The sequence below is a fragment of the Macaca mulatta genome, chromosome 10, assembly GCF_049350105.2.
Source record: "Macaca mulatta isolate MMU2019108-1 chromosome 10, T2T-MMU8v2.0, whole genome shotgun sequence".
Lineage (NCBI taxonomy): Eukaryota > Metazoa > Chordata > Mammalia > Primates > Cercopithecidae > Macaca > Macaca mulatta.
This window is the reverse complement of record NC_133415.1, coordinates 27,859,024-27,883,895: the sequence shown is the minus strand read 5'-3', so window position 1 is coordinate 27,883,895 and position 24,872 is coordinate 27,859,024. Positions and strand designations below refer to the sequence as shown.

The 24,872-nt window shown below is 45.3% G+C and overlaps 1 protein-coding gene across 2 annotated transcripts in view; it reads left to right on the top strand.

Annotated features, from left to right (window-relative positions):
* Positions 1-24,206, top strand: part of LOC107000598 (uncharacterized) — a 53,949-nt gene extending 29,743 nt beyond the window's left edge. For both annotated transcript variants that reach the window (XM_077950381.1, XM_077950382.1), the window contains 13 exons: positions 2,911-2,978; positions 5,028-5,049; positions 7,682-7,773; positions 9,186-9,207; positions 12,211-12,314; positions 14,089-14,110; positions 15,889-16,004; positions 16,479-16,500; positions 16,803-16,844; positions 18,841-18,932; positions 19,401-19,422; positions 19,724-19,765; positions 23,429-24,206. In XM_077950381.1, the coding sequence (XP_077806507.1) occupies positions 2,911-2,978; positions 5,028-5,049; positions 7,682-7,773; positions 9,186-9,207; positions 12,211-12,314; positions 14,089-14,110; positions 15,889-16,004; positions 16,479-16,500; positions 16,803-16,844; positions 18,841-18,932; positions 19,401-19,422; positions 19,724-19,765; positions 23,429-23,433 (671 nt within the window). In that variant the 3' untranslated portion in view covers positions 23,434-24,206. The remainder of the gene's footprint in view (positions 1-2,910; positions 2,979-5,027; positions 5,050-7,681; positions 7,774-9,185; positions 9,208-12,210; positions 12,315-14,088; positions 14,111-15,888; positions 16,005-16,478; positions 16,501-16,802; positions 16,845-18,840; positions 18,933-19,400; positions 19,423-19,723; positions 19,766-23,428) is intronic.
* Positions 24,207-24,872: the final 666 nt, after the last annotated feature.

Here is a 24,872-nt window from a genome sequence, read left to right as displayed (position 1 = left end):
AAGAGCAGAGGAGAAATAGCTAACAAGGTTAGTACTCATATCTCTGAGAACCCTTCTGAGTAGGAGTGAGCAGGATCTGGCCTTCCTGTCTGCCGAGAGCATGGTGTGGACGTCATCCTGAATGCCTCAAGAATGGAGTTTCATTGCTTTCTCTTGTCTCCTCCATCTCTGTGTGACGATGGCAGTGACACCAGCAGAAATTGGTGAGGAGGCAGAACAGGAATCAGGTCCCCACTTCTCTGACACAGAGCAGACAGGACACAAGTCAGGACAGACACAGACAGGTCCCAGGCCTGATTTTTCTGGGCGTAGGACAGATGAGTTTTTCCTTTTCACCTCTCCTGGAAGTCACTTGAGGAATGGTCCTTGAGGAGACAGTATTGGCCAAGGGTTGTCTGGCCTAAAAATGTGTTTTTTTTTGTTTTTTTTTTTTTTTTGAGAGGGACCCTCACTGTGTTACCCAGGCTGGAGTGCAGTGGTACGATCTCAGCTCACTGTAACGTCCACCTCCCAAGTTCAAGTGATTCTCCTGCCTCAGCCTGTCGAGTAGCTGGAATTACAGGCATGCACCACCATGCCCAGCTAATTTTTGTATTTGCAGTAGAGATGGGGTTTCTCCATGTTGGCTAGGCTGGTCTCAAACTCCTGACATCAGGCGATCTGCCCACCTCGGCCTCCCAAAGTGCTGGGATTACCGGCGTGAGCCCCCATGCCTGGCTGACATGTGTTTCAACTGGACAGAGCCCCTTAGCACTAGTACCAGGGGAGGTGGGGAGGGACACGAGTTCCAGTGCACCAGGAGCCAGCAAAGGGATGGGGACTGATTCCAGAGTCCAGCTCATCCTTGCAACTCTTCTGTGGAATCCAGAACACATCAATTTCCACTTATTTTATAGAAAGTTTGGAATCTTCAGTGTCAAACTCTATCTGTGTTGTGTCTTCCCACAGGGTGGATAGAGGAACCCTGGCTACGGGTGTTTCCTGCCAGGGCAGTGACTGTGTCCTCCTCATTAGTCCTTACCCCAGAGCTCAGTCCTGGGGAGAACATGTTAGGCCCCATGGGCATTGTAGTGAACATCCCTGGGATGAGTTCTAGGTCAGCCCTGGGCTGGGATCTAGCGCACATGTGGAAATGTTCCCTTCTCAGCCTGTCCAGCCTGTTGAGCCCTACACCAACCCTGGAGCCTGCCCCAGCTTCTGAGTCAGGGTCCCTGGAGATGAGGTTGAGCTCCTGAGGACAGTGAGGTGCCCCTGCCCCTCGGCTCCTGCTGCTCTGATCCGGTCTAGACAGGGAGTGCAGGGCCACGGTCTTCCCCTGTGTGCACATGCGCCCCCTGCTGGAATCCCTCTGGACCTGGATGTTGTCCTCATTGTTGTCATATCCCCAGCCCCACACAGTGACTGGGCCTTGTGCACATGCCCAGGAAGTTACCATAAATGTATGGTGGGAGCACAGCTGTAAACCATTTCGCAAGGAAACACCAGGGGAGGGGGTCATGTCTTCCTCATGTCTGGATTTCCTGTGTCATTTATTGTGGTTGTCAGTCATATATGTGCCTCCTCATATTTCAATACATTTAAATATTTACAAGTAAAAGTTCAGGGCCTGGCATGGTGGCTCACACCTGTAATTCCAGCACTTTAGGAGGCCGGGGCGGGTGGATCACCTGAGGTCAGGAGTTAGAGACCAGGCTGGCCATGATGGTGAAACCCCATCTCTACTAAAAATGCAAAAATTAGCCATGTATGGTGTTGCATGTCTGTCATCCCAGCTACTCAGGAGACTGAGGCAGGAGAATCGCCTGAACCCGGGAGGCAGAGGTTGCAGTGAGCTGAGTTCATGCCATTGTACTCCAGCCTGGGCAGCAAGAGTGAACCTTTGTCTCAAAAAAAAAAAAAAAAAAAAAAAGAAGAACCTCATCGCGACAGCCACCGTGCAATGGCCCAACAGAATGCTCTTTCACATCTGCTGTGAGCCTGGCTGAGGGGCTGATTGTTGAACTCCTGTAACTCAAAGCGTGCACATCAAAGTGGGAATCTCAGGGCTGTGAGATTGGAGGTGAGACCTATAATGGGCCAGTGGAAGGAAAAAGTTGAAACATCGTTCCTTCAGTTCTTCTTTCTCAGTTAAAGGCTGGCAAGTGTGAGCGATGCCTTTCTAGAGACCTCTGACTCCCCAGAGCCCAGGGAGAGTCTGACAACACCGAGGGAGGGGCAGAGTGATCTCGCGTAACCCAGTGTGGCCTCACCTGGAGTAGGAGGGTGGGCGAGTTGCTCTCTGGAATAATTTCTTGTGGAGTTTTTGTCTCTAAAGATTGGCCAATGGACACCGTCCATGAGGGCAGCTGCAGTGAGGCAGATCTGTAGGTAGAGAATGATACTCTAGGAGGATCTCTGGGAGCAGTTGGGTGACACCTGTTTCTTTGGAACCTAGGAAAAGGGCGAGAAAGTCAGAACCAAAGGAGATATGTGTAGAAGTCTGACTTATTCCTTTTGTATTTTAATAAGATAGAGAGGAGACGATTAGTGTCCATGGGCTTTGTGTGCTGTAACCATTTTTTTTAACCATTTTGTAACCATTTTTTTCCTTGCTCTGATTTTAGTAATTACCTTTTCCAGAAGACCAGTTTTTCCTTTCTATGTTACAGCAAACATCAAAGCCTTGAGTTTTGATTGGTTAATATCTTCTGGGACTTGGGAATGCAAGAGTCTTATTAGGTCCAGGCACTGACTAAGATGCGAGGTATCTGGTGAGACTCCCTCATGCTCACTACTTGAACATATTTGTTTCTCTGAGATGGTCTCAGAATCTTCAGTCCCACGCTCCATATGCCGCATCCAGCAAAGCTCCCTGAGGGACTCACAGTCTCCAACCACCAGGGCACTGACATTAACTCTGTGTCCTTTCAGTTCCCCCTGAGGACAGCCTGAATTTAAAATCTCTACCACCAAGTGAGGAAGACAATCATGATGCCCAGGTAAGACCCCCTTTCTTTTCCTTCTGAGGAAATGTTGCTTTCCTGATGTGAGAAACAAACTCACCCATCCACACCCAAAGAATGGACTCAGAGGCCCGCAGAACAGAGAAAGCGAGACTTTTAATGATGGTCTTGCAAGATCGGGTGTCTGATGGGCAGACACACCCAGCACAGTTTCTTTGTTTTTTTGTTTTTTTTTTTTTTTTTTTTTTTTTTGAGACAGAGTTTTGCTCTTCCGCTCAGGCTGGAATTCAGTGGCATGATCCTGGCTCACCACAACCTCTACCTCTTGGGTTCAAGCAGTTCTCCTGCCTCAGCCTCCTGAGTGGCTGAGATTACAGGCGCTTGCCACCACACCCAGCTAATTTTTTTATAGTTTTAGTAGACATGGGGGTTTTACCATGTTGACCAGGCTGGTTTTGAACTCCTGACCTCAAGTGATCTGCCTGCCTCGGCCTCCCAAAGTGCTAGGATTACATGCGTGAGCTACCATGCCCGGTCCCACCCAGAAGAGTTTCAACAACCAATTTATCCCCTAGTGTGCAGGTCCCTCCCCTGGTTCCTCATAGGCTGAGTACTATGAGGTCACAATCTTCCCAGGTGTCACATATTGATTGACGTGTAGGGGCTTTAGGTATTTTTTTTTATGGTTGTCTTACTGCATTTTGTTGAAGCCCACAATGCATTGCCATCCTAGTCAGCTTAGGGGCTCTTCAAGTATTTGACTTATGACCTAAGTAGCCGGGCAGGCTGATAAGAACAAACAAAGTGAGCTATTTTGCAGGCTAGTGAACTTTCAACTTAGACTAAACTTATTTGTTAAAGTGAGGACAACTAAGCGGGGTGGAAGGGGGACCCAACAAGCAGGCATTGCCTATCCAACCAGGAGCCTAGGATTTCTTCTGTCCTTTGCTGACCTAAACAGGTTCAAGGCACTTTCTCTTAAAAATGAACCGCTGTGTGGCCGGCCACGGTGGCTCACGCTTGTAATCCCAGCATTTTGGGAAGCCGAGGCGGGCGGATCACGAGGTCAGGAGATCGAGACCATCCTGGCTAACACGGTGAAACCCTGTCTCTACTAAAAATACAAAAAATTAGCCGGGTGTGGTGGTGGGCGCCTGTAGTCCCAGCTACTCGGGAGGCTAAGGCAGGAGAATGGCGTGAACCCGGGAGGTGGAGCTTGCAGTGAACCGAGATCGTGCCACTGCACTCCAGCCTGGGCAACAAAGCGAGACTCCGTCTCAAAAAGAAAAAAAACAACAACAATGGACTGCTGTGGCCTGGTGCGGTGGCTCATGCCTGTAATCCCAGCACTTTGGGAGGCCAAGGTGGGCAGATCACAGGTCAGGAGATCGAGACCATCCTGTCCAACATGGTGAAACCCCATCTCTACTAAAAATACAAAAATTAGCTAGGTGTGGTGGCGCATGCCTGTAATCCCAGCTCCTCAGGAGGCTGAGGCAGGAGAATAGCTTGAACCTGGGAGGTGGAGGTTGCAGTGAGCTGAGATTGCACCACTGCACTCCAGCCTGGCGATAAAGCTAGACTCCATCTCAAAAAAAATAAAAATAAAAAATAAAAAGACCACTGTATGTATTATTTCCTTCACCTGATTTCTTTCCTTCTCAATTAATTTTGATGTAAGAATATGACGAGGCACATTATGTACAACATACACAATAGTCCTTCTTGGGGTGGAGTTCAGTGGGAACGTCTTCCCATCTAATACATGACACGCTAGGATGTTTTTAAATGACAGCATCCATCATCAACTGTAATGCAGAAGCATTTTCCTCCACACCAGTTTTCCTCTTTGAATTACGCATTGTACAAATTTACCAATCTAAATCAACTTCAAAGAAACTCCGTGGGAAAATCTCTTGTCTTTTCCACACATGTCCTCTATGCTAGAATGTTTTGTCTTTGACATGGACTCAACCACTGTTTCAAAAGTAGTTTTGTGAAGTCATCAGGAGACTAACAGATCTGTGTAAGGGGTGCAGCAGAATTGATCTAATCCTCATGGCATCTTCTTTTGTCTCGTTGCAGATTTTACCATCACCTGTGCAGGGTACGTACCTTGAACTAACTCACTTTCTGAGAAACAACCTTGCTGGCTTTAATATATAGAAACCTTAATCTGGGTTCCTGTTAAGAATATTGGGGATCTGGTGAGAGCAAATGATTTTGCAAGTGTATAGCTCTGACCAGAGGGGCTGTAGAAATGTATGTGAACCCAGAGGACCAACCAGGAGATTTTGTGTGAGCCAGTGTGTCTTCACCTGGAGTAGGAGAAGTGAGTGCAGCTCTCACTGACTTATCCTGATGTTAGTGGTTCTAAAGTGTGGATTCTGGAGAATCTCAGCAGGGAAGAGGATACCTTTCCAGGTAGGCAACAAGACATCAGATGGGATCTAATAAAACAGCATTTCCAGGAACATTCATGTTATACCCGCTGCTTGGGAGGCTGAGGGATGGTGTAGAAAGAGAAAAAGAAAAAGTAAATATAAGCCGAGTTTGTTATTTTCCGAGTTTAATGTCATCATGGTGAGAAGTACTATGTTTATGGGCTTTTGAGTATCCTGTCTTTTCGATCACCTCTTCTTGCTTTATTATTTAAAGATGATTTTTCTGAGAACATCTGCTCTTTTCTGTCTGTGCCACTGCAAAATATCAGAGCCTTTGGTTTGGGACACAGTTCTGTCACAGGCAGTTACTTAATCCTGGAGACAGAATTCTTCTGTGATGTGCCCAGATGCATAGGGGAAGTAGATCCTCACCTTATGAACTGTTAGGTTTCATGTCAGCACAGACACATGACATTCATTTGTCTGTCCTTGCCTTTTACCTCTGGTGTCAAGAGCTCTTCCTGGGTGTGGAGGATAGAATGAAAATTCACTCTGGGTTCACTGCAGAAGCTCCAATGTCTTGGAAATGGAGGGAGAAGCACAACCTTGAGCACACTGTCAGCATTCCATTTCTTCATTTGAATGAGAATATGCAGTTTTACCGTCATTTGTGGAAGAGGCTTTCCTTTCCCCATTGTGTATTCTTGGTACCTTTGTTGAAGATCAGCTGACTCTGTATGTGTGCATTTAATTCTGGGCTCTCAATTGTATATCTGTGATACTTATGTGTGCCCCCATGCTAGAAGCATGCTGTCTGAATTTCTCTGTTTTTTTTTGTAGATTTCAATCTCATGAATGTGCGTCCTCCAACACTATTCTTTTTCAATGTTACCATGGTTATTTGAGGCACACAAAAGTTCACTAAAGTCTTAGGATTATCTTTTCCATTTCTGCACAGATGGCTGTTGCCAGTTTGATAGCAGTTGTTGTGGGTCTGTAGATCATGTGTGTAGTATTGTGTGTTAGTCATGCTTAGTCTTCCTATCCATGAATACAGGATGCCTTTCCACTTATTTGCATGTTCTTTACTTTCTAGAATCTTTATGTTGACAGCTGATTAGTTAGATTTAAAATGACCGATATAAATTTGTGATTTCTTTTTTCTTTTTTTTTTTTTTTTTTGAGACAGAGTCTCACTCTGTCACCATACTGGGGTGCAGTGATGTGATTTCTCCTCACTGCCGCCTTCGCTTCCCGGATTCAAGTGATTCTCCTGCCTTATCCTCCCAAGTAGCTTGGAATACAGGCATGTACCACCACACCCAGCTAATTTTTATATTTTTGGGAGAGTCATGGTTTTACCATGTTGGCCAGGATGGTCACGATCTCTTGACCTCATGATCCGCCCACCTCGGCCTCCCAAAGTGCTGGGATTACAGGCATGAGCCACCGCGCCTGGCCAAATTTGTGATTTCTTATACCAATATTTTGTATTTCTGAATGAATAGGCATCAAATTAAAAAAAATTATGTAAAGTAGTTAACCAAAAAATCACCCTTGTCCTCACGGACATTTTTTCATGAATTTGTTCATTAGTATACATTTCCTCATTTCAGTAGATCATGTATATTTGAACCTGGAAACTTATCCTCATGTGAGCTTGGCCTGTATGAATGAAGCCTGACCTTTAGGGACTCTCCTCAGGGAGAGTGACATAGGAGCTGATGAAGCCCCTGATCACAGGAGCCCAGAAGGTTGTGTGCACACACCCTTATTCCAGAAGAAGACTTACAAAGAGGAAATCATGACTGTTTTTAATTGTAGTATTTTAGTATTACTTTTTAAATGATCTGTGTGAAAAAGAATGTGTGATTAATAGAATAGAGTAATTTGGGTAAAATTGAGTCCATTTCACCAATAAAACAGGCTTTTACTTCAGTAATAAATCCTTTGAAATAGATGTTAAGAAGTAGTACCAGCATAATTGGGTCCTAGTGTGCTTACACGGTCTTGAATACGTTAAGCAAATGCTGTTTATTTTGAAGAATTTCAAAACATTTGAGAGGGAGGAAGGCACTCTTCCGTTGACCCTTAGTGTGTGCTTTAGTTCCATTTTGGATTGACTGTTTTGTGTTACTGCATGATGCCTCTAGTACAAGGCCAAGGCCTCCATGTCTCATGTCTTTCCTGCTCCCCTTCTCTGCCATCCCTCTTCCACTCAGGGGAATAGCCCAGCATCAACGCAGTCCATGCTTGTTAATCAACCACCTCCATACACCACATCCAGCAAAGCTCCCTGAATGACTCACAGTCACAAACACCCAGGGCACTGATCTTTCCTCTGTGTCCTTCCAGGTTCTGAGGACAACCTGAGTTTATTAAGCCTACCACGAAGTGAAGATTATGATGGTGATCATGATGATGATGATGATGATGATGATGCCCAGGTAAGACCACCATTCTTTGTCTTCTAAGGAGGTGCTGGTTTTCTGATGTGAGAAACAAAGTCACCAGTCCAAACCCGAGGAATGGACTCAGGGAGCTTAAAAATAGCAGAAGTGAGATTTTCTTTCCTTTTTTTTTTTTTTTTTTTCTTTTTTTCTTTTTGAGACAGAGTCTCGCTCAGTTGGCCAGGCTGGAGTGCAGTGGTGCAATCTTGGCTCCCTGTAACCTCCATCTGCTGGGCTCAATGAATTCTCCTGCCTCAGCCTCCTGAGTAGCTGGGATTACAGGCATGTGTCCCCATGCCCAGCTAATTTTTGTATTCTTAGTAGAGACGGGGTTTCACCATGTTGACCAGGCTGGTCTCGAACTCCTGACCTCAGGTAATCCACTCACCTCAGCCTCCCAAAGTGCTGGGATTACAGGCATGAGCCACCCCACCTGGCTGAAAGTGAAACTTTTAATGACAGTGTTGCAAGATCCGGTGTCTGATGGGCAGACACACCCAGCACAGTTTCAATAAGCAATTTATCCCCTAGTGTGCAGGTCCCTCTCCTGGTTCCTCATAGGCTGAGTACTGTGGAGTCACAATCTTCCCAGGTGTTGCCTATTGATTTTGGGGAGGGGGTTTTAGGTATTTTTCTAGGGTTGTCTTACTACATTGTGTTGCAGCCCACAATGCATTACCATCCTAGTCAGCTCAGAGGCTCTTCAAGTATTTGACTTATGACCTAAGTAGCTGGGCAGGCTGATAAGAATAGACAAAATGAGCTATTTTTCAGGCTACTAAACTTTCATCTTAGACTAATCTTCTTTGGTTGAAGTGAGGGCAACTAAGAGGGGAAGAGGGGGGCCCAAGAAGCAGGCATTGCCCATCCAAGCAGGAGTCTGGCATATCCTACTTCTTCTGTCCTTTGCTGACCTAAACTGGTTCAAGGCACTTTGTGTTAAAAATGGAAACTGTATACATTATTTCCTTCACCTGATTTCTTTCCTTCTCAATTAATTTTGATATAAAAATATGACAAGGCACATTATGTACAACATACACAATTCTCTTTGTGAGGGTGGAGTTCGGTCTGAGTTTCTTTTCATCTCATACATGACACACTAGGGTGTTTTGAGGACAGCGTCCATCACCAGCTGTAATGCAGAGGCGTTTTCCTCCACACCAGTTTTTCTCCTTGGATGAGGCCTTGTGCATTTACCAACCTAAATCAACCTCAAAGAAATTCTGTGGGGAAAGCTCTTGTCTTTTCCACACGTGTCCTCTATGCTAGAATGTTTGGCCTTTGACCTTGACTCACCAGTGTTTCACAAGTAGTTTTGTGAAGTCATCAGGAGACTAACAGATCTGTGTAAGGGGTGCAGCAGAATTGATCTAATCCTCATGGCATCTTCTTTTGTTTCATTGCAGATTTCACCGTCATCTGTCCAGGGTACGTACCTTGAACTAACTCACTTTCTGAGAAACAACCTTGCTGGCTTTAATATATAGAAACCTTAATCTGGGTTCCTGTTAAAAATATTGAGGGTGTGGTGAGAGGAAATGATTTTGCAAGTGTATAACTGTGACCAGCGGGGCTGTAGAAATGTGTGTGAACTCAGAGGACCAACCAGGAGCTTTTGTGTGAGCCAGTGTGTCTTCACCTGGAGTAGAAGTGAGTGAACCTCTCACTGACTTATCCTGATGTTGGTGGTTCTAAAGAGTGGATTCTGGAGAATCTCAGCAGGGAAGAGGATGCCTTTCCAGGTAGGCAACAAGATTTCAGATGGGATCTAATAAAACAGCATTTCCAGGAACCTTCATGTTATACCTGCTGCTTGGGAGGCTGAGGGAGGGTGTAGAAAGAGAAAAAGAAAAAGTAAATATAAGCTGAGTTTGTTATTTACAGAGTTTAATGTCATCATGGTGAGAAGTACTATGTTTATGGGCTTTTGAGTATCCTGTCTTTTCGATCACCTCTTCTTGCTTTATTATTTAAAGATGATTTTTCTGAGAACACCTGCTCTTTTCTGCCTGTGCCACTGCAAAATATCAGAGCCTTTGGTTTGAGATGCAGTTCTGTCACAGGCAGTTACTTAATCCTGGATATAAAATTCTGCGGTGTGCCCAGACGCGTAGGAAAAATGGATCCTCACCTTTATGAACTGTTAGCTTTCATGGCAGCACATTCATTTGTCTGTCCTTGCTGTTTACCTCTGGTATGAAGACATCTCCCTGGGCATGGAGGACAGAATGAAAATTCACTCTGGGCTCATTGCAAAAGCTCCAGTGTCTTGGAAATGGAAGGAGTAGCACAGCCTTGAGCACACTGTCAGCATTCAATTTTTCCTTTGAATGAGCATGTGCAGTTTAACCATCATTTGCGGAAGAGGCTTTCCTTCCCCGTTGTGTATTCTTGGCACCTCTGTTGAAGATCAGCTGACTCTGTATGTGTGCATTTAATTCTGGGCTCTCGATTCTATATCTGTGATACTTATGGGTGCCCTCATGCTAGAAGCATGCTGTCTGAATTTCTCTGTTTTTTGTAGATTTCAGTCCATGAATGTGCTTCCTCTAACGCTATTCTTTTTCAATGTTACCATGGCTATTTGAGGCACATAAAAATCCATTAAAGTCTTAGGATTATCTTTTCCATTTCTGCACAGATGGCTGCTGCCAGTTTAATAGCAGTTGTTGTGAGTCTGCAGATCATTTGTGTAGTATTGTGTGTTAGTCATGCTTAGTCTTCCTATCCACGAATACGGCATGCCTTTCAAGTTATTTGTAAGTTCTTTACTTTCTAGAATCTTTATGTTGACAGCTGATTAGTTAGATTTAACATGACTGATATACATTTGTGATTTTTTTTTTTTTTTTTTTTTTTGAGTAGAGTCTCACTCTGTCACCATACTGGGTGCAATGATGTGATCTCCGCTCACTGCCACCTCTGCCTTCCGGGTTCAAGTGATTCTCTTGCCTTAGCCTCCCGAGTAACTGGGACTACAGGTGCATGCCACCACATCCAGCTAATTTTTGTATTTTTAGTAGAGATGTGGTTTCACCATGTTGACTGGGATGGTCTCGATCTCTTGACCTTGTGATCCACCCACCTCGGACTCCCAAAGTGCTGGAATTACAGGGATGAGCCACCATGCCTGGCCAAACTTGTGACATCTTATACCAATATTTTGTATGTCTGAATGAATAGGCCTCAAATGAAAAATATTATATAAGCTAGTTAACCAAAAATCACCCCCATACTCATGGACATTTGTTCATGGATGTGTTCATTTGTGTTGGTATACATTTCCTCATTTCAGTAGATCATGTATATTTGAACCTGGAAATTTATCCTAATGGCAGAAAGTATTGAGAGTCACGACTCTCAACTTCACTGGTGTAGGTTGCGCAGGCTGTGTGAGTTTGGCCTGTTAGAATGAAGCCTGATTTTTAGGGAATCTCCTCAGGGAGAGTGACACAGAGCTGCTGAAGCCCCTGATCACAGGGGCCCAAAAGGTTGTGTGCACACACCCTGGTTCCAGAAGAAGACTTACAAGGAGGAAATCATGACTATTTTTAATTGTAGCATTTTAATATTTCATTTTTTAAATGACCTCTATGAAAAAGAAATTGTGATCAGCCTGGTGCGGTGGCTCATGCCTGTAATCCCAGCACTTTGGGAGGCCGAAGTGGGCGAATCAGGAGGTCAGGAGATCCAGACCATCCTGGCTAATATGGTGAAACCCTGTCTCTACTAAAAATACAAAAAAATTAGCCGAGTGTGGCAGTGGGTGACTGTAGTCCCAGTTACTCGGGAGGCTGAGGCAGGAGAATGGTGTGAACACAGAAGGTGGAGCTTGCAGTGAGCCAAGATCATGCCACTGCACTCCAGCCTGGGGAACAGAGGGAGACTCTGTCTCAAAAAAAAAAAAAAAAAAAAAAAAAAAAAAAAAATATATATATATATATATATATATATATATGTGATCAGTAGAATAGAGTAATTTGGGTAAAATTGAATCCATTTCACTATTAATTAAGTAATTAATCCTTTAAAATAGATGTTAGATGTAGTATCAGCATAATTGGGTCCTAGTGTACTTACACGGTCTTGAATACGTTAAGAAAATGCTGTGTGTTTTGAAGAGTTTTAAAACATTTGAGAGGGAGGAAGGCACTCTTCCATTGACCCTTAGTGTGTGCTTTAGTTCCATTTTGGATTGACTGTTTTGTGTTACTGCATGATGCCTCTAGTACAAGGCCAAGGCCTCCATGTCTCATGTCTTTCCTGCTCCCCTTCTCTGCCATCCCTCTTCCACTCAGGGGAATAGCCCAGGATCAACTCAGTCCAGGCTTGTTAATCAACCACTTCCACATGGCACATCCAGCAGAGCTCCCTGAGTGACTCACAGTCACAAACACCCAGGGCACTGATCTTTCTTCTGTGTCCTTCCAGGTTCTTCTGAGAACAACCTGAGTTTAGTAAGCCTACCACGAAGTGAAATTAATGATTGGGATGATGATGATGACGATGATGACGATGATGATGATGATGGCCAGGTAAGACCACCTTTCTTTGTCTTCTAAGGAAATGTTGGTTTTCTGATGTGAGAAACAAACTCACCAGTCCAAACCCAAAGAATGGACTCAGGGAGCTGAAAAACAGCAAAAGTGAGATTTTCCCTTACCTCCCCTCCCCCTCCCTCCCCTCCCCCTCCCTCCCCTCCCCCTCCCTCCCCTCCCCTCTCCTTTCCTTTCTTTTTTTTTTTGAGACAGAGTCTCGCTCAGTTGCCCAGGCTGGAGTGCAGTGGTACAGTCTTGGCTCCATCTCCTGGGCTCAATGTATTCTCCTGCCTCAGCCTCCCGAGTAGCTGGGATTATAGGCATGTGTCCCATGCCCAGCTAATTTTTGTATTCTTAGTAGAGACAGTGTTTCAGCATGTTGGCCAGGCTAGTCTTGAACTCCTGACCTCAGGTAATCCACCCACCTCAGCCTCCCAAAGTGCTGGGATTACAGGCATGAGCCACCCCACCTGGCTGAAAGTGAGACTTTTCATGACAATGTTGCAAGATCCAGTGTCTGATGGGCAGACACACCCAGCACAGTTTCAATAAGCAATTTATCCCCTAGTGTGCAGGTCCCTCTCGTGGTTCCTCATAGGCTGAGTACTGTGGAGTCACAATCTTCCCAGGTGTTGCCTATTGATTTTGGGGGAGGAGTTTAGGTATTTTTCTAGGGTTGTCTTACTGCATTTTGTTGCAGCCCATAATGCATTGCCATCCTAGTCAGTTCAGGGGCTCTTCAAGTATTTGACTTATGACCTAAGTAGCTGGGCAGGCTGATAAGAACACAAAGTGAGCTATTTTGCAGGCTAGTAAACTTTCATCTTAGACTAAACTTCTTTGGTTGAAGTGAGGGCAACTAAGTGGGGAGGAGGGGGGCCCAAGAAGCAGGCATTGCCCATCCAAGCAGGAGTCTGGCATATCCTATTTCTTCTGTCCTTTGCTGACCTAGACCGGTTCAAAGCACTTTGTGTTAAAAATGGACCACTGTATACATTATTTCCTTCACCTGATTTCTTTCCTTCTCAATTAATTTTGACATAAAAATATGACAAGGCAGATTATATACAACATACACAATTCTCTTTTTTTTTTTTTTTTTTTTGAGACGGAATCTCGCTCTGTCGCCCAGGCTGGAGTGCAGTGGCCGGATCTCAGCTCACTGCAAGCTCCGCCTCCAGGGTTCACGCCATTCTCCTGCCTCAGCCTCCCGAGTAGCTGGGACTACAGGCGCCCGCCACCTCGCCCGGCTAGTTTTTTTTTTTTTGTATTTTTTTTTAGTAGAGACGGGGTTTCACCGTGTTAGCCAGGATGGTCTCGATCTCCCGACCTCGTGATCCGCCCGTCTCGGCCTCCCAAAGTGCTGGGATTACAGGCTTGAGCCACCGCGCCCAGCCTCATACACAATTCTCTTTGTGAGGGTGGAGTTCGGTCTGAGTTTCTTTTCATCTCATACATGACACACTGGGGTGTTTTGAGGACAGCGTCCGTCACCAGCTGTAATGCAGAGGCATTTTCCTCCACACCAGTTTTTCTCCTTGGATTAGGCCTTGTGCATTTACCAACCTAAATCAACCTCAAAGAAATTCTGTGGGGAAAGCTCTTGTCTTTTCCACACGTGTCCTCTATGCTAGAATGTTTGGCCTTTGACCTTGACTCACCACTGTTTCACAAGTAGTTTTGTGAAGTCATCAGGAGACTAACAGATCTGTGTAAGGGGTGCAGCAGAGTTGATCTAATCCTCATGGCATCTTCTTTTGTCTCATTGCAGATTTTACCATTGCCTGACCAGGGTACGTACCTTGAACTAACTCACTTTCTGAGAAACAACCTTGCTGGCTTTAATATATAGAAACCTTAATCTGGGTTCCTGTTAAAAATATTGAGGGTGTGGTGAGAGCAAATGATTTTGTAAGTGTATAACTATGACCAGTGGGGCTGTAGAAATGTGTGTGAACCCAGAGGACCAACCAGGAGCTTTTGTGTGAGCCAGTGTGTCTTCACCTGGAGTAGGAGAAGTGAGTGCAGCTCTCACTGACTTATCCTGATGTTGGTGGTTCTAAAGAGTGGATTCTGGAGAATCTCAGCAGGGAAGAGGATGCCTTTCCAGGTAGGCAACAAGACATCAGATGGGGTCTAATAAAACAGCATTTCCAGGAACCTTCATGTTATACCTGCTGCTTGGGAGGCTGAGGGATGGTGTAGAAATAGAAAAAGAAAAGGTAAATATAAGTGAAGTTTGTTCTTTTTAGAGTTTAATGTCATCATGGTGAGAAGTACTATGTTTATGGGCTTTTGAGTATCCTGTGTTTTCAATCACCTCTTCTTATTTATTATTTAAAGATGATCTTTCTAGAACACCTGCTCTTTTCTGCCTCTGCCACTGCAAAATCTCAAAGTCTTTTGTTTGGGATGCAATTCTGTCACAGGCAGTTACTTACTCCTGGAGACAGAATTCTTCTGTGATGTGCCCAGATGCATAGGAGAGATTAATCCTCACCTTATGAACTGTTAGGTTTCCTGGCAGCACACTCATTTGTCTGTTTTTCCTGCTTACTTCTGGTGTCAAGAGCTCTTCCTGGGTGTGGAGGACAGAATGAAAATTCACTCTGGGCTCCCTGCAAAAGCTCCAGTGTCTTGGAAATGGAGGGAGAAGTATAACATTGAGCACATTGTCAGCATTCTGTCTTTATTTGAATGAGAATATGCAGTTTTACCATCATTTGTTGAAGAGGCTGTCCTTTCCCCATTGTGTGTTTTTGACACCTTTGTTGAAGATCAGTTTACTGTATATGTGTGCATTCAATTCTGGGCTCTCTATACTTGTGAAACTTATGCGTGCTGGAACCATGCTGTCTGAATTTTTGTATTTTGTGTGTGTGTGGATTTTAATCTCATGAATGTGTATTCTCTAACACTGTTTTTTTGACATCATCATGGTTACTTGAAGCACATAAAATTCATTAAAATAGTAGGATTATCTTTTCCATTTCCGCACAGATAGCTGTTACCAGTTTGACAATAATTGTTGTGAGTGTGTAGATCATTGTGTAGTATTGTGTGTTAGTCAGGTTTGGTCTTCCTATCCATGAATACAGGATGCCTTTCCACTTATTTGTACCTTCTTTACTTCCTAGGATCTTCATGTTGACAGCTGATAAGTTAGATCTAACATGACTGACAGAAATTTTTGATTTTTTACACCAATATTTTGTATGTCTGAAAAAATAGGCATCAAATATATATATATATAGGTATATATACACACACAAATATGAGAGGGAGGAAGGCACTCTTCCATTGACCCTCAGTGTGCATTTTAGTTCCATTTTGGATTGACTGTTTTGTGTTGCTGCCTGATGCCTCTAGTACAAGGCCAAGGCCTCCATGTCTCATGTCTTTCCTGCTCCCCTTCTCTGCCATCCCTCTTCCACTCAGGGGTACAGCCCAGCATCAACTCAGTCCATACTTGTTAATCAACCACCTCCATACACCACATCCAGCAAAGCTCTCTGAGTGACTCACAGTCACTAACCACCGGTGCACTGACCTTTCCTCTGTGTCCTTCCAGCTCATCCTGAACACGACCTGTTTTTAAGATGCTCACCACAATACAAAGACGAAGATGATGATGATGATGACGTTGATTGTGATGTTGATTGTGATGATGATGATGATGATGTCCAGGTAAGACCCACTGTTTTTGTCTTCTACAGCAATGTTGCTTTCCTGATTGCTTTACTTCTCAATTAATTTTGATATGAAAATCTGGCAGTGCACATTATGTACACTGTACAATATTCTCTTTGTGGGGCTGGAATTCAGTAGGCGTGTCTTCCCAACTGATACATGGTCTGCTAGTGTGCTTTTCAATGACGGCATCCAGTATGCCTGGAATGCTGAGACATTTTCCACAATACCACTTTTCCTCCTTAGATTAAGCATTGTGCATTTGCATATAAAATTAAATTTAAAGGTAAATTCTGCTAATAAAGGTCTTGTTTTTCTATAGCTATCCTCTGTGCTAGGCTTTGGGGACTTTGACCTATGGCTCAATCACTGTACTGCATTCTGGTTTTTTATCGTTGTCCAGAGAATAACAGATCTGTGTGAAGCGCACAGCAGAATCTGATTCTCATGTTTTCTTTTATATAATTGCAGATAACAGATTGGAAAGAAAACGGTATGTACCATGAAATAACTCACTTCCTGAGGGAAAAACTTGCTAGCATCAGTGTATAGAAACCTGATTCTGGGTTCCTGCTGGGAAAGAGGCTTGGGGTTGTCATGAAAGTGATTTTGCCAGTATAGAACTCTGGCCCAAGAAGCTGTAGGAAGGTTTGCCAACCCAGAAGAAAGATGAGGGGATCATGTATGAAGCAGCGTGGGGTGGGAGACAAGCCCATCATTCAGCTTCAGCTAACGTAGGAGGAGTGGGTGAGTCACTCTGTCTAATGACTTATCCTGGTGTTTTTCTTTCTAAAGACTTGATGCTGGAGAGTCTAAGTGACGAGGAGACTCATCCAGGTAGGGAACTACGTGCCAGGAAAAACCCAATGGGAAAAGGTTCCCAGGAGCCTCCAGGTTATCCCTGCTGCTTGTGAGGAGGGGCTGAAGGAGGGGGTATGAAATCAGAAAGAAAATGGAAATATGTGTGAGGTCTGGCTTATTGTTTTCAGTTTCTTGGCATCATGGTAAGAACTGTCTCTATGGGCTATGGGGGTGCCACATTCATGAGAGATTCTCTTTGCAGTCCACCTGCTCTTTTCTGCCTGTGGAACATCAGAACCTTTGGTTTGGATTAGTCAGCACTCCTAGGGATTGTGCACAAGGGGTGTAGGCTTAAGCACTGGGTGTCATCTGTGATGAAGGGAATCTGGGGGACACAGCTCTCTCAAAGGCATTTCCTGGAACCTGGAGAAACAGTTCTTCTGCTGTGTGCCAAGGGGAAATCGAGAATCACCTCTGAGCTTTCAGGACTTGTTAGTGCATATTCATGTTTCTGTCCTCACTGTGAGCTCCTGGTTTAAAGGGATCTCCTGGGGTGGATGGCAGACTGAATATTCACGCTGGGCTCACTGGTAAAACTCCAGTCTCCTTTGAAGGGAGGAGGAATGTTTGACCTTAAGCATATTTCCAGCCTCCAGTTCCAACCCAGTCACAGATTCTGAGATGAGGTTTCTTTCTCCTCAGTTCTCTAATTTTTGGAGAAGCCAATAGTTCCTTCCCACAAAAGATAGTATCACACTATTTCCTATCTTCAAAACTTTGGCTTCAATTTTGTTCTCTAAGTTGATATTCATCACTTAAGTTCTAGACTTTTTCTTTTTTTATTTTTTTTTCTGAGACAAAGTCTCGCTCTCTCGCCCAGGCTGGAGTGTAGTGGTATGATCTCAGCTCACTGCAAGCCCTGCCTCCCGGGTTCGAGCCATTCTTCTGCCTCAGCCTCCCGAGTAGCTGGGACTACGGGCGCCCACCACCACGCTTGGCTAATTTTTTTGTGTTTTTGATAGAGACAGGGTTTCACCATGTTGGCCAGGCTGGTCGTGAACTCTTGACATCAGGTCATCCGCCCACCTCAGCCTCCCAAACTGCTGGAATTACAGGTGTGAGCCAGAGTGCTCAGCCAAAAAAATAATTTTTACATAAGCTAGTTAACCAAAAATCACCCCCGTACTCATGAACATTTTTTCATGAATTCATTCATTTCTATTGGTATACATTTCCTCATTTCAGTAGATAATGTGTATTTGAACCTGGAAGCTTATCCTCATGGCAGAAAGTGTTCAGAGTCACGTCTCTCAGCTTCACTGGTGTAGGTAGAGCAGGCTGTGTGAGCTTGGCCTGTTTGAAGGAAGCCTGATTTTTAGGGAATCTCCTCAGGGAGAGTCACACAGGAGGTGCTGGAGCGCCTGATCACAGGGGTCCAAAAGGGTGTGTAGAAGTGGTTCCAGAAGAAGACTTACAAAGAGGAAATCATGACTATTTTTAATTGCAGCATTTTAACATTGAATTTTTAAATGATCTCTATGAAAAAGAATGTGCGATTAATAGAATAGAGTAATTTGGGTAAAATTGAGTCCATTTCACCATAAAATTGGCTTTTAATCAAGTAATAAATCCTTTAAAACAGATGCTAAATGTGGTATCAGCATAATTAGATCCTAGTGTACTGAAGTGGTCTTGAATACGTTAAGAAAATGCTGTTTGTTTTGAAGAGTTTCAAAACATTTGAGAGGGAGAAAGGACTCTTCCACTGACCCTCAGTATGCATTTTAGATCCATTTGGGGTTGTATGTTTTGTGTTGCTGCCTGATGCCTCTAGTACGAGGCCGACGCCTTCATGTCTCGTGTCTTTCCTGCTCCCCTTCTCTGCCATCCCTCTCCCACTCAGGGGAATAGCCCAGCATCAACTCAGTTCACGCTTGTCAACCACCTCCATACACCACATCCAGCAAAGCTCCCTGAGTGACTCACAGTCACCAACCACCAGTGCACTGATCTTTCCTCTGTGTCCTTCCAGTTTGTCCTGAGGATGGCCTGTTTTTAAGAGGCTCACCACAACGCAAGGATGAAGAACAAAAAGATGATGATGATGATGATGATGATGTCCAGGTAAGACTCCCCTTTTTGGTCTTTTACAGCAGTGTTGTTTTCCTGATTCTTTACTTCTCAGTTAATTTTGATATGAAAATCTGGCAGTGCACTTTATGTACACTGTACACTATTCTCTTTGTGGGGCTGGAATTCAGTAGGCGTGTCTTCCCAACTGATACATGGTCTGCTAGGGTGGTTTTCAATGACAGCGTCCAGTATCAACTGGAATACTGAGGCATTTTCCACACCACTTTTCCTCCTTGGATTAAGCATTGTGCATTTGAATATAAAATTAAGGGTAAATTCTGTGAATTAAGGTATTATTTTTCTATAGCTATCCTCTGTGCTAGGCTTTGGGGACTTTGACCTATGGTTCAATCACTGTACTGCCTTCTGGTTTTTTATCGTTGTCCAGAGAATAACAGATCTGTGTGAAGCACACAGCAGAATCTGATTCTCATGATGTTTTCTCTTATATAATTGCAGATAACAGCTTGGAAAGACAGTGGTATGTACCATGAAATAACTCACTTCCCGGGGGAAAATCTTGCTAGCTTCAGTGTATAGAAACCAATTCTGGGTTCCTGCTGGGAAAGAGGCTTGGGGTTCTCATGAAAGTGCATCTGCCAGTATAGAACTCTGGCCCAAGAAGCTGTAGGGAGGTTTGTCAACCCAGAAGAAAGATGAGGGGATCATGTATGAAGCAGCGGGGGGTGGGAGAATAGCTCATCATTCAGCTTCAGCTAAAGTGGGAGGAGTGGGTGAGTCACTCTGTCTAATGACTTATCCTGGTGTTTTTCTTTCTAAAGACTTGATGCTGGAGAGTCTAAGTGAAGAGGAGATTCATCCAGGTAGGGAACTACGTGCCAGGAAAAACCCAATGGGAAAAGGTTCCCAGGAGCCTCCAGGTTATCCCTGCTGCTTGTGAGGAGGGGCTGAAGGAGGGGGTATGAAATCAGAAAGAAAATGGAAATATGTGTGAGGTCTGGCTTATTGTTTTCAGTTTTTTGGCATCATGGTAAGAACTGTCTCTATGGGCTATGGGGGTGCCACGTTCATGAGAGATTCTCTTTGCAGTCCACCTGCTCTTTTCTGCCTGTGGAACATGAGAGCCTTTGGTTTGGATTAGTCAGCACTCCTAGGGATTGTGCACAAGGGTGTAGGCTTAAGCACTGGGTGTCATCTGTGATGAAGGGACTCTGGGGGACACAGCTCTCTCACAGGCATTTCCTGGAACCTAGAGAAACAGTTCTTCTGCTGTGTGCCAAGGGGAAATCGAGAATCACCCTCTGAAGTTTCAGGACTTGTTAGTGCACTTTCATGTTTCTGTCCTTGCTGTGTGCTCCTGGTTTAAAGGGATCTCCCGGGGTGGATGGCGGGGTGAATATTGACTCTGGGCTCACTGGTAACACTCCAGTCTTCTTTGAAAGGAGGAAGAAAGTTTAACCTTGAGCACATTTCCAGCCTCCACTTTCAACCCAATCACAGATTCTGAGATGATGCTTCTTTCTCCCTGGTTCTCTAATTTTTGGGGAAGCCAAGAGTTCCTTCCCACAAAAGATAGTATCACACTATTTCCTCTCTTCAAACTTTGGCTTCAGTTTTGTTCTTTAAGTTGATATTCATCTCTTAAGGGCTAGATTTCTTTTCTTTTCTTTTCTTTTTTTTTTTTTGACGGAGTCTCACCCTGTCGCTAGACCAGAGTGCAGTGGCATGATTTCTGTTCACTGCAACCTCCCCCTCCCGCGTTCAAGCGATTCTCCTGCCTCAGCCTCCTGAGTAGCTAGGATTACAGGCGCCTACCAGCACATCCGGCTAAGTTTTGTATTTTTAGTAGAGACTGGGTTTCACTATGTTGACCAGGCTGGTCACGAACTCCTGACCTCAGGTGATTTGCCTGCCTCAGCCTCCCAAAATGCTGGGATTACAGGTGTGAGCCACCACGCCTGGCCAGGGTTATTTTTAATATGATTGTGTCTATCTCAAGTAATGGTGCTTTAAGTGTTTTTGTCAATGGTTTTGGAATAGCACCAGCACTCACTTCTGTGGAGCAGACTATTAGAAGGAGGCATATCTTTCATTGTCATAACTAATGCCAAACTTTTTCCAAAATGATGACACCAATTCATGCTCCTCTAACAGCATATGTGAATAGCCGTTTCTCCAAATCCTCATAGACTCTTAGTTTTATCTCTTTCTAAAAATTCCATCACTGTGGTTAGTCTTTCATTTGTATAACATATTACTTAAAACCTTTACCAAAAAGAAATGTTGTTCGACTCTAATGATGCAGCACAGTAGATTTGTTTACACCGCCTCACCACAGACACGTAAGTAACGCACTGCGCCGACATTCCAACAGTTACGACTTTACTAGGCAAAAGGAAATTTTCAGCTTTGCTATAATCTTACAAGACCACTGTCATACATGTGGTCTGTCATTGACCAAGATGTCATTCTGCCACATATGACTGTAGTTAATAAGCAGGTGCTTAAGTTATAAGAATGAACATAATAACAGATATAAATTGAGTATCAGATACTATATGGGCACTTCTCTATGTTGCCTCCTTCAAGTATCACAATCACTTTGAGACAGAATTAGTTTTGTTATAGTCATTATACAGTTGAGGAATGTGAGTCTCAGTTAAGTAAATTACTCATGAGACACACCAAGAGCGGGATCTCTTTAACACCAAAGGCTAATCTAGAAACTAACATGCTACACCGCCTGTAGTGGCAAAGTAGACTTACCATAAAATGAAATGTGCTTCCACAGCTGGGTGTGTGAGCTTAGTGAGGCTGGCGTTACCCATTGCTCCATGGCTCAGAAATTGGTCTTGCTGAAACTCGGATGGAGAAGCTCTTGGCTCAGGGAGTGAAAAGTTACTGACAGGTTGTATGAGTGCAATTGAAGGATTATGCTTCCATAGAGCATGTGGTTGTTCTCATGGAATGAGAACAGAGACAATCAAAGAGAATCACCTAGAGCGAGACTCTGTCTCAAAAAAAAAAAAATTGCCCATGTAATAGGTTAAACATTAGATACAGTCAATCAAACTGGGTCTTACCATATTAAAAAAAAATGTGTTTTTAGACAGTGATAGGAAAGAAGAAAAAAATTAAAATAGTTGATGTGGGGTCAGACACAGTGCTCATGCCTACAATCCCGGCACTTTGGGAGGCCCAGGTGGGCAGATCATGAGGTCAGGAGATCCAGACCAACCTGGCTCACATGGTGAAACCCCGTCTCTACTAAAAATACAAAAAATCAGCCAGGCATGGTGGCGGGCCCCTGTACTCCCAGCTACTTGGGAGGCGGAGGCAGGAGAATGGCGTGAACCCGGGAGGTGGAGCTTGCAGTGAGCCAAGATCATGCCACTGCACTCCAGCCTGGGTGACAGAGCAAGACTCTGTCTAAGAAAAAAAAAAAAGTTGATGTTTTCTGTGTGGGACTGTGAGTAAACTGCTTTTAAATAGAATTTTGTATGAAGTTCTTTAGGCAATAAGTAAAAATGGAAGGGTAACCTGATGGCAGAGAGCAGCCAGGACCACAGTTGCCTGTGGATGCAGAGACTGTGGTGGAGCCTGGAATGCACCAAAGACCATGAGTGCCCCCGCGCAGTCAGTTCAGTGACAGCACCGCTCATTATCTGATCTGCAGGCACCCCAGTAGCACATGGAGAGAACAGGGAGGCCTAAGATGAGTCCGGGCCATGGCAGATCTCCAGTGAGGGGATTGTGGAAGATGTGAAAAGCATCCTGGAGGGGAAGGTAGCCCTGCAGTTTAGCGGTCCAGTTTCCCTCACTGGTCTGACATGGTATGGCATAGACAGGCTCACACAGCAGCCCCCAGTATCCTCCCACTTCCCTAAAGGCTTAAACATACCATGGTGTGTATCAGTTTCTTAAAGAGCACAATAACACGTTACTGAACAACCAAAATTGCAGAGAAGTGGCCTTGTTTCCTGGAAGTGTTTCAGGGAGGAGAGGTGGTGAGGCTCCACTGGGGAAATGCTCATGACCGAAGAAAGATGAGGCCTGAGGTCAGATAGTTGGGCTCAGCCAAATGGAGACCACCTTGTGCCCTACCAAAACAATCTGGTGGTATGTCCAGCCTCAGCTGTCTGGGGTGGCAGTTTGTGCCTTTGGGCTACAGTTGAAGACCAGTTGCCTCATCTAGGCTGGCTCCCATACCTCTCCTGGCAACAGCTTCTTAAATCCCGGAAGCTGATAATGGTGTGGTAAATGGGCCTTGGAGAATGGAGGCAAGAATATGGTGCTCAGGACTTCTAGGTCCTAACATAGGCTGTGTTCCTGGCCCTCCCCTTGTAACAGAGGCACCTCTGTCCCTGGCTGATGAGTTCCCACATCTCTAATTTCTCCTCAGCCTGGACTGCAGAGGCGGGAGCCCAGGAGATGCTGGCGTGGAGGCTGCTTAGTGGGATGATGTCATAGTGCACAAAGCTGGGAGCCTGCTCTCACTGAAAAGGGGTTGTCTCTTCTTCATCCAGGGTGAAGGCCTTCCGAGGAGCTGACCAGGGTGCTGACCCAAAGGGCAGGCCAGCGCATGCTACAGGGACATCTGAGGGAGGCTCAAGTTCTGCAGTCAGGCGTTTTCCCAGGCTTGGCGTAAAGAAGTGATGGAGACTTTCGTGTGATTCCTAGGCTCCCCTCCTGGACAGCACCAGGACTGTGCCTTCGAGGTGGCTGGGCTTCAGGCCAGCCTGGGGGCGTGCTTGGGTGACTGAAGAATGCAGCTATTTGCTGGGAAGATCTTAAGGAGGAAACCAGAACCTCTCCCTCTCCCAAGCTCTCATCCTTGGGGGAGCCTGTCATCCTCAGTCAAAAGACAGAGTCATCCTCAGTCAAAAGAACCTGCATCGGGTTTCACCTTTTGCCTTCCTTTCTGCCACCCAGGGTGGTGAGGGGGCAGACCTGGCTGAGCAGAGCCACACCCAGCCACACACCCCATGGGTCAATCACTGGAGCTTCTGAAACCTGCAGCTGGGTTCCTTCCTTCCCCCAGCCCAAGTTCCTGCCCCCAGCTTTGTCCCTGGAAGTCTCAATCCTGCTCTCTACATTCTGAGGGGAACTCTTGGCCCCAGCAGACAGTAAAACTCCAAGGCCACCTCCCACCCACCCCCAGCACTGGGTTTGGCCTTTACCACCCAGGACCTGGTGCTTCTAGGCCTGGCATTTCCCCTTTGGCAAGAGAGTGGGAAGAGACATAACTGTGCTCCAGGAACAAAAAGTGCCATTCCGACTTGAAATAAAGAGTCTGAGCGCATTGATTCAGGTGCGGAGGTGGCTGATCAGATCTGACCCAATGAGGGGCTCAGGGCTTCCACTCAATGACATCGATGGCGATCTGGGTCGCCTGTCATAAGGTCTTGCCCTCGTAAGCCTTGTTGTAAGAGTCCTCCTCAGGGACATGGAAGGTGTGCATGTGGGCTTGCCTGCAGGACCTTGCAGTCCTCGGGGGCCTCTGGCAGCATGGTGAGGGCCTTGGTGGCCTTCAGGCACACACTGCCCATGGGTGAGTACAGCAGCTCCAGGAGCAGGCTAATGGCTTGTGCGTCCAGGGCCACGTACTTCCCAGCAGGCCACCAACACAGGGCATTCCTAACAGCCTGAGTGGGCCTCTTTTCACCCCCTTACAACCTAGCCCTCAAGGGGAGGTGCCACCCTGTCCCCACCCTGCAGTGATTCACTGATTCATTCACACAGCAAGACGCTGAGGCAAGAGCTGGGCTTTCCCATCTCAGCGCTCTTTTGGGCCAGGTGATTTTCAACTTGGAGCCAAAGCTCTCCTACTGCGACCTTTGGGTCTGGAGCAGCAAACAGAGCAAAGCTTTGTCCTCTGGAGCTCCCCTTGGGGATGACAGAAAGTGATGGCAAGGATGGTGGTCACAGTGGACACAGGAGGATGCGGGGAGGCTGGGGAGGCCACAGTTT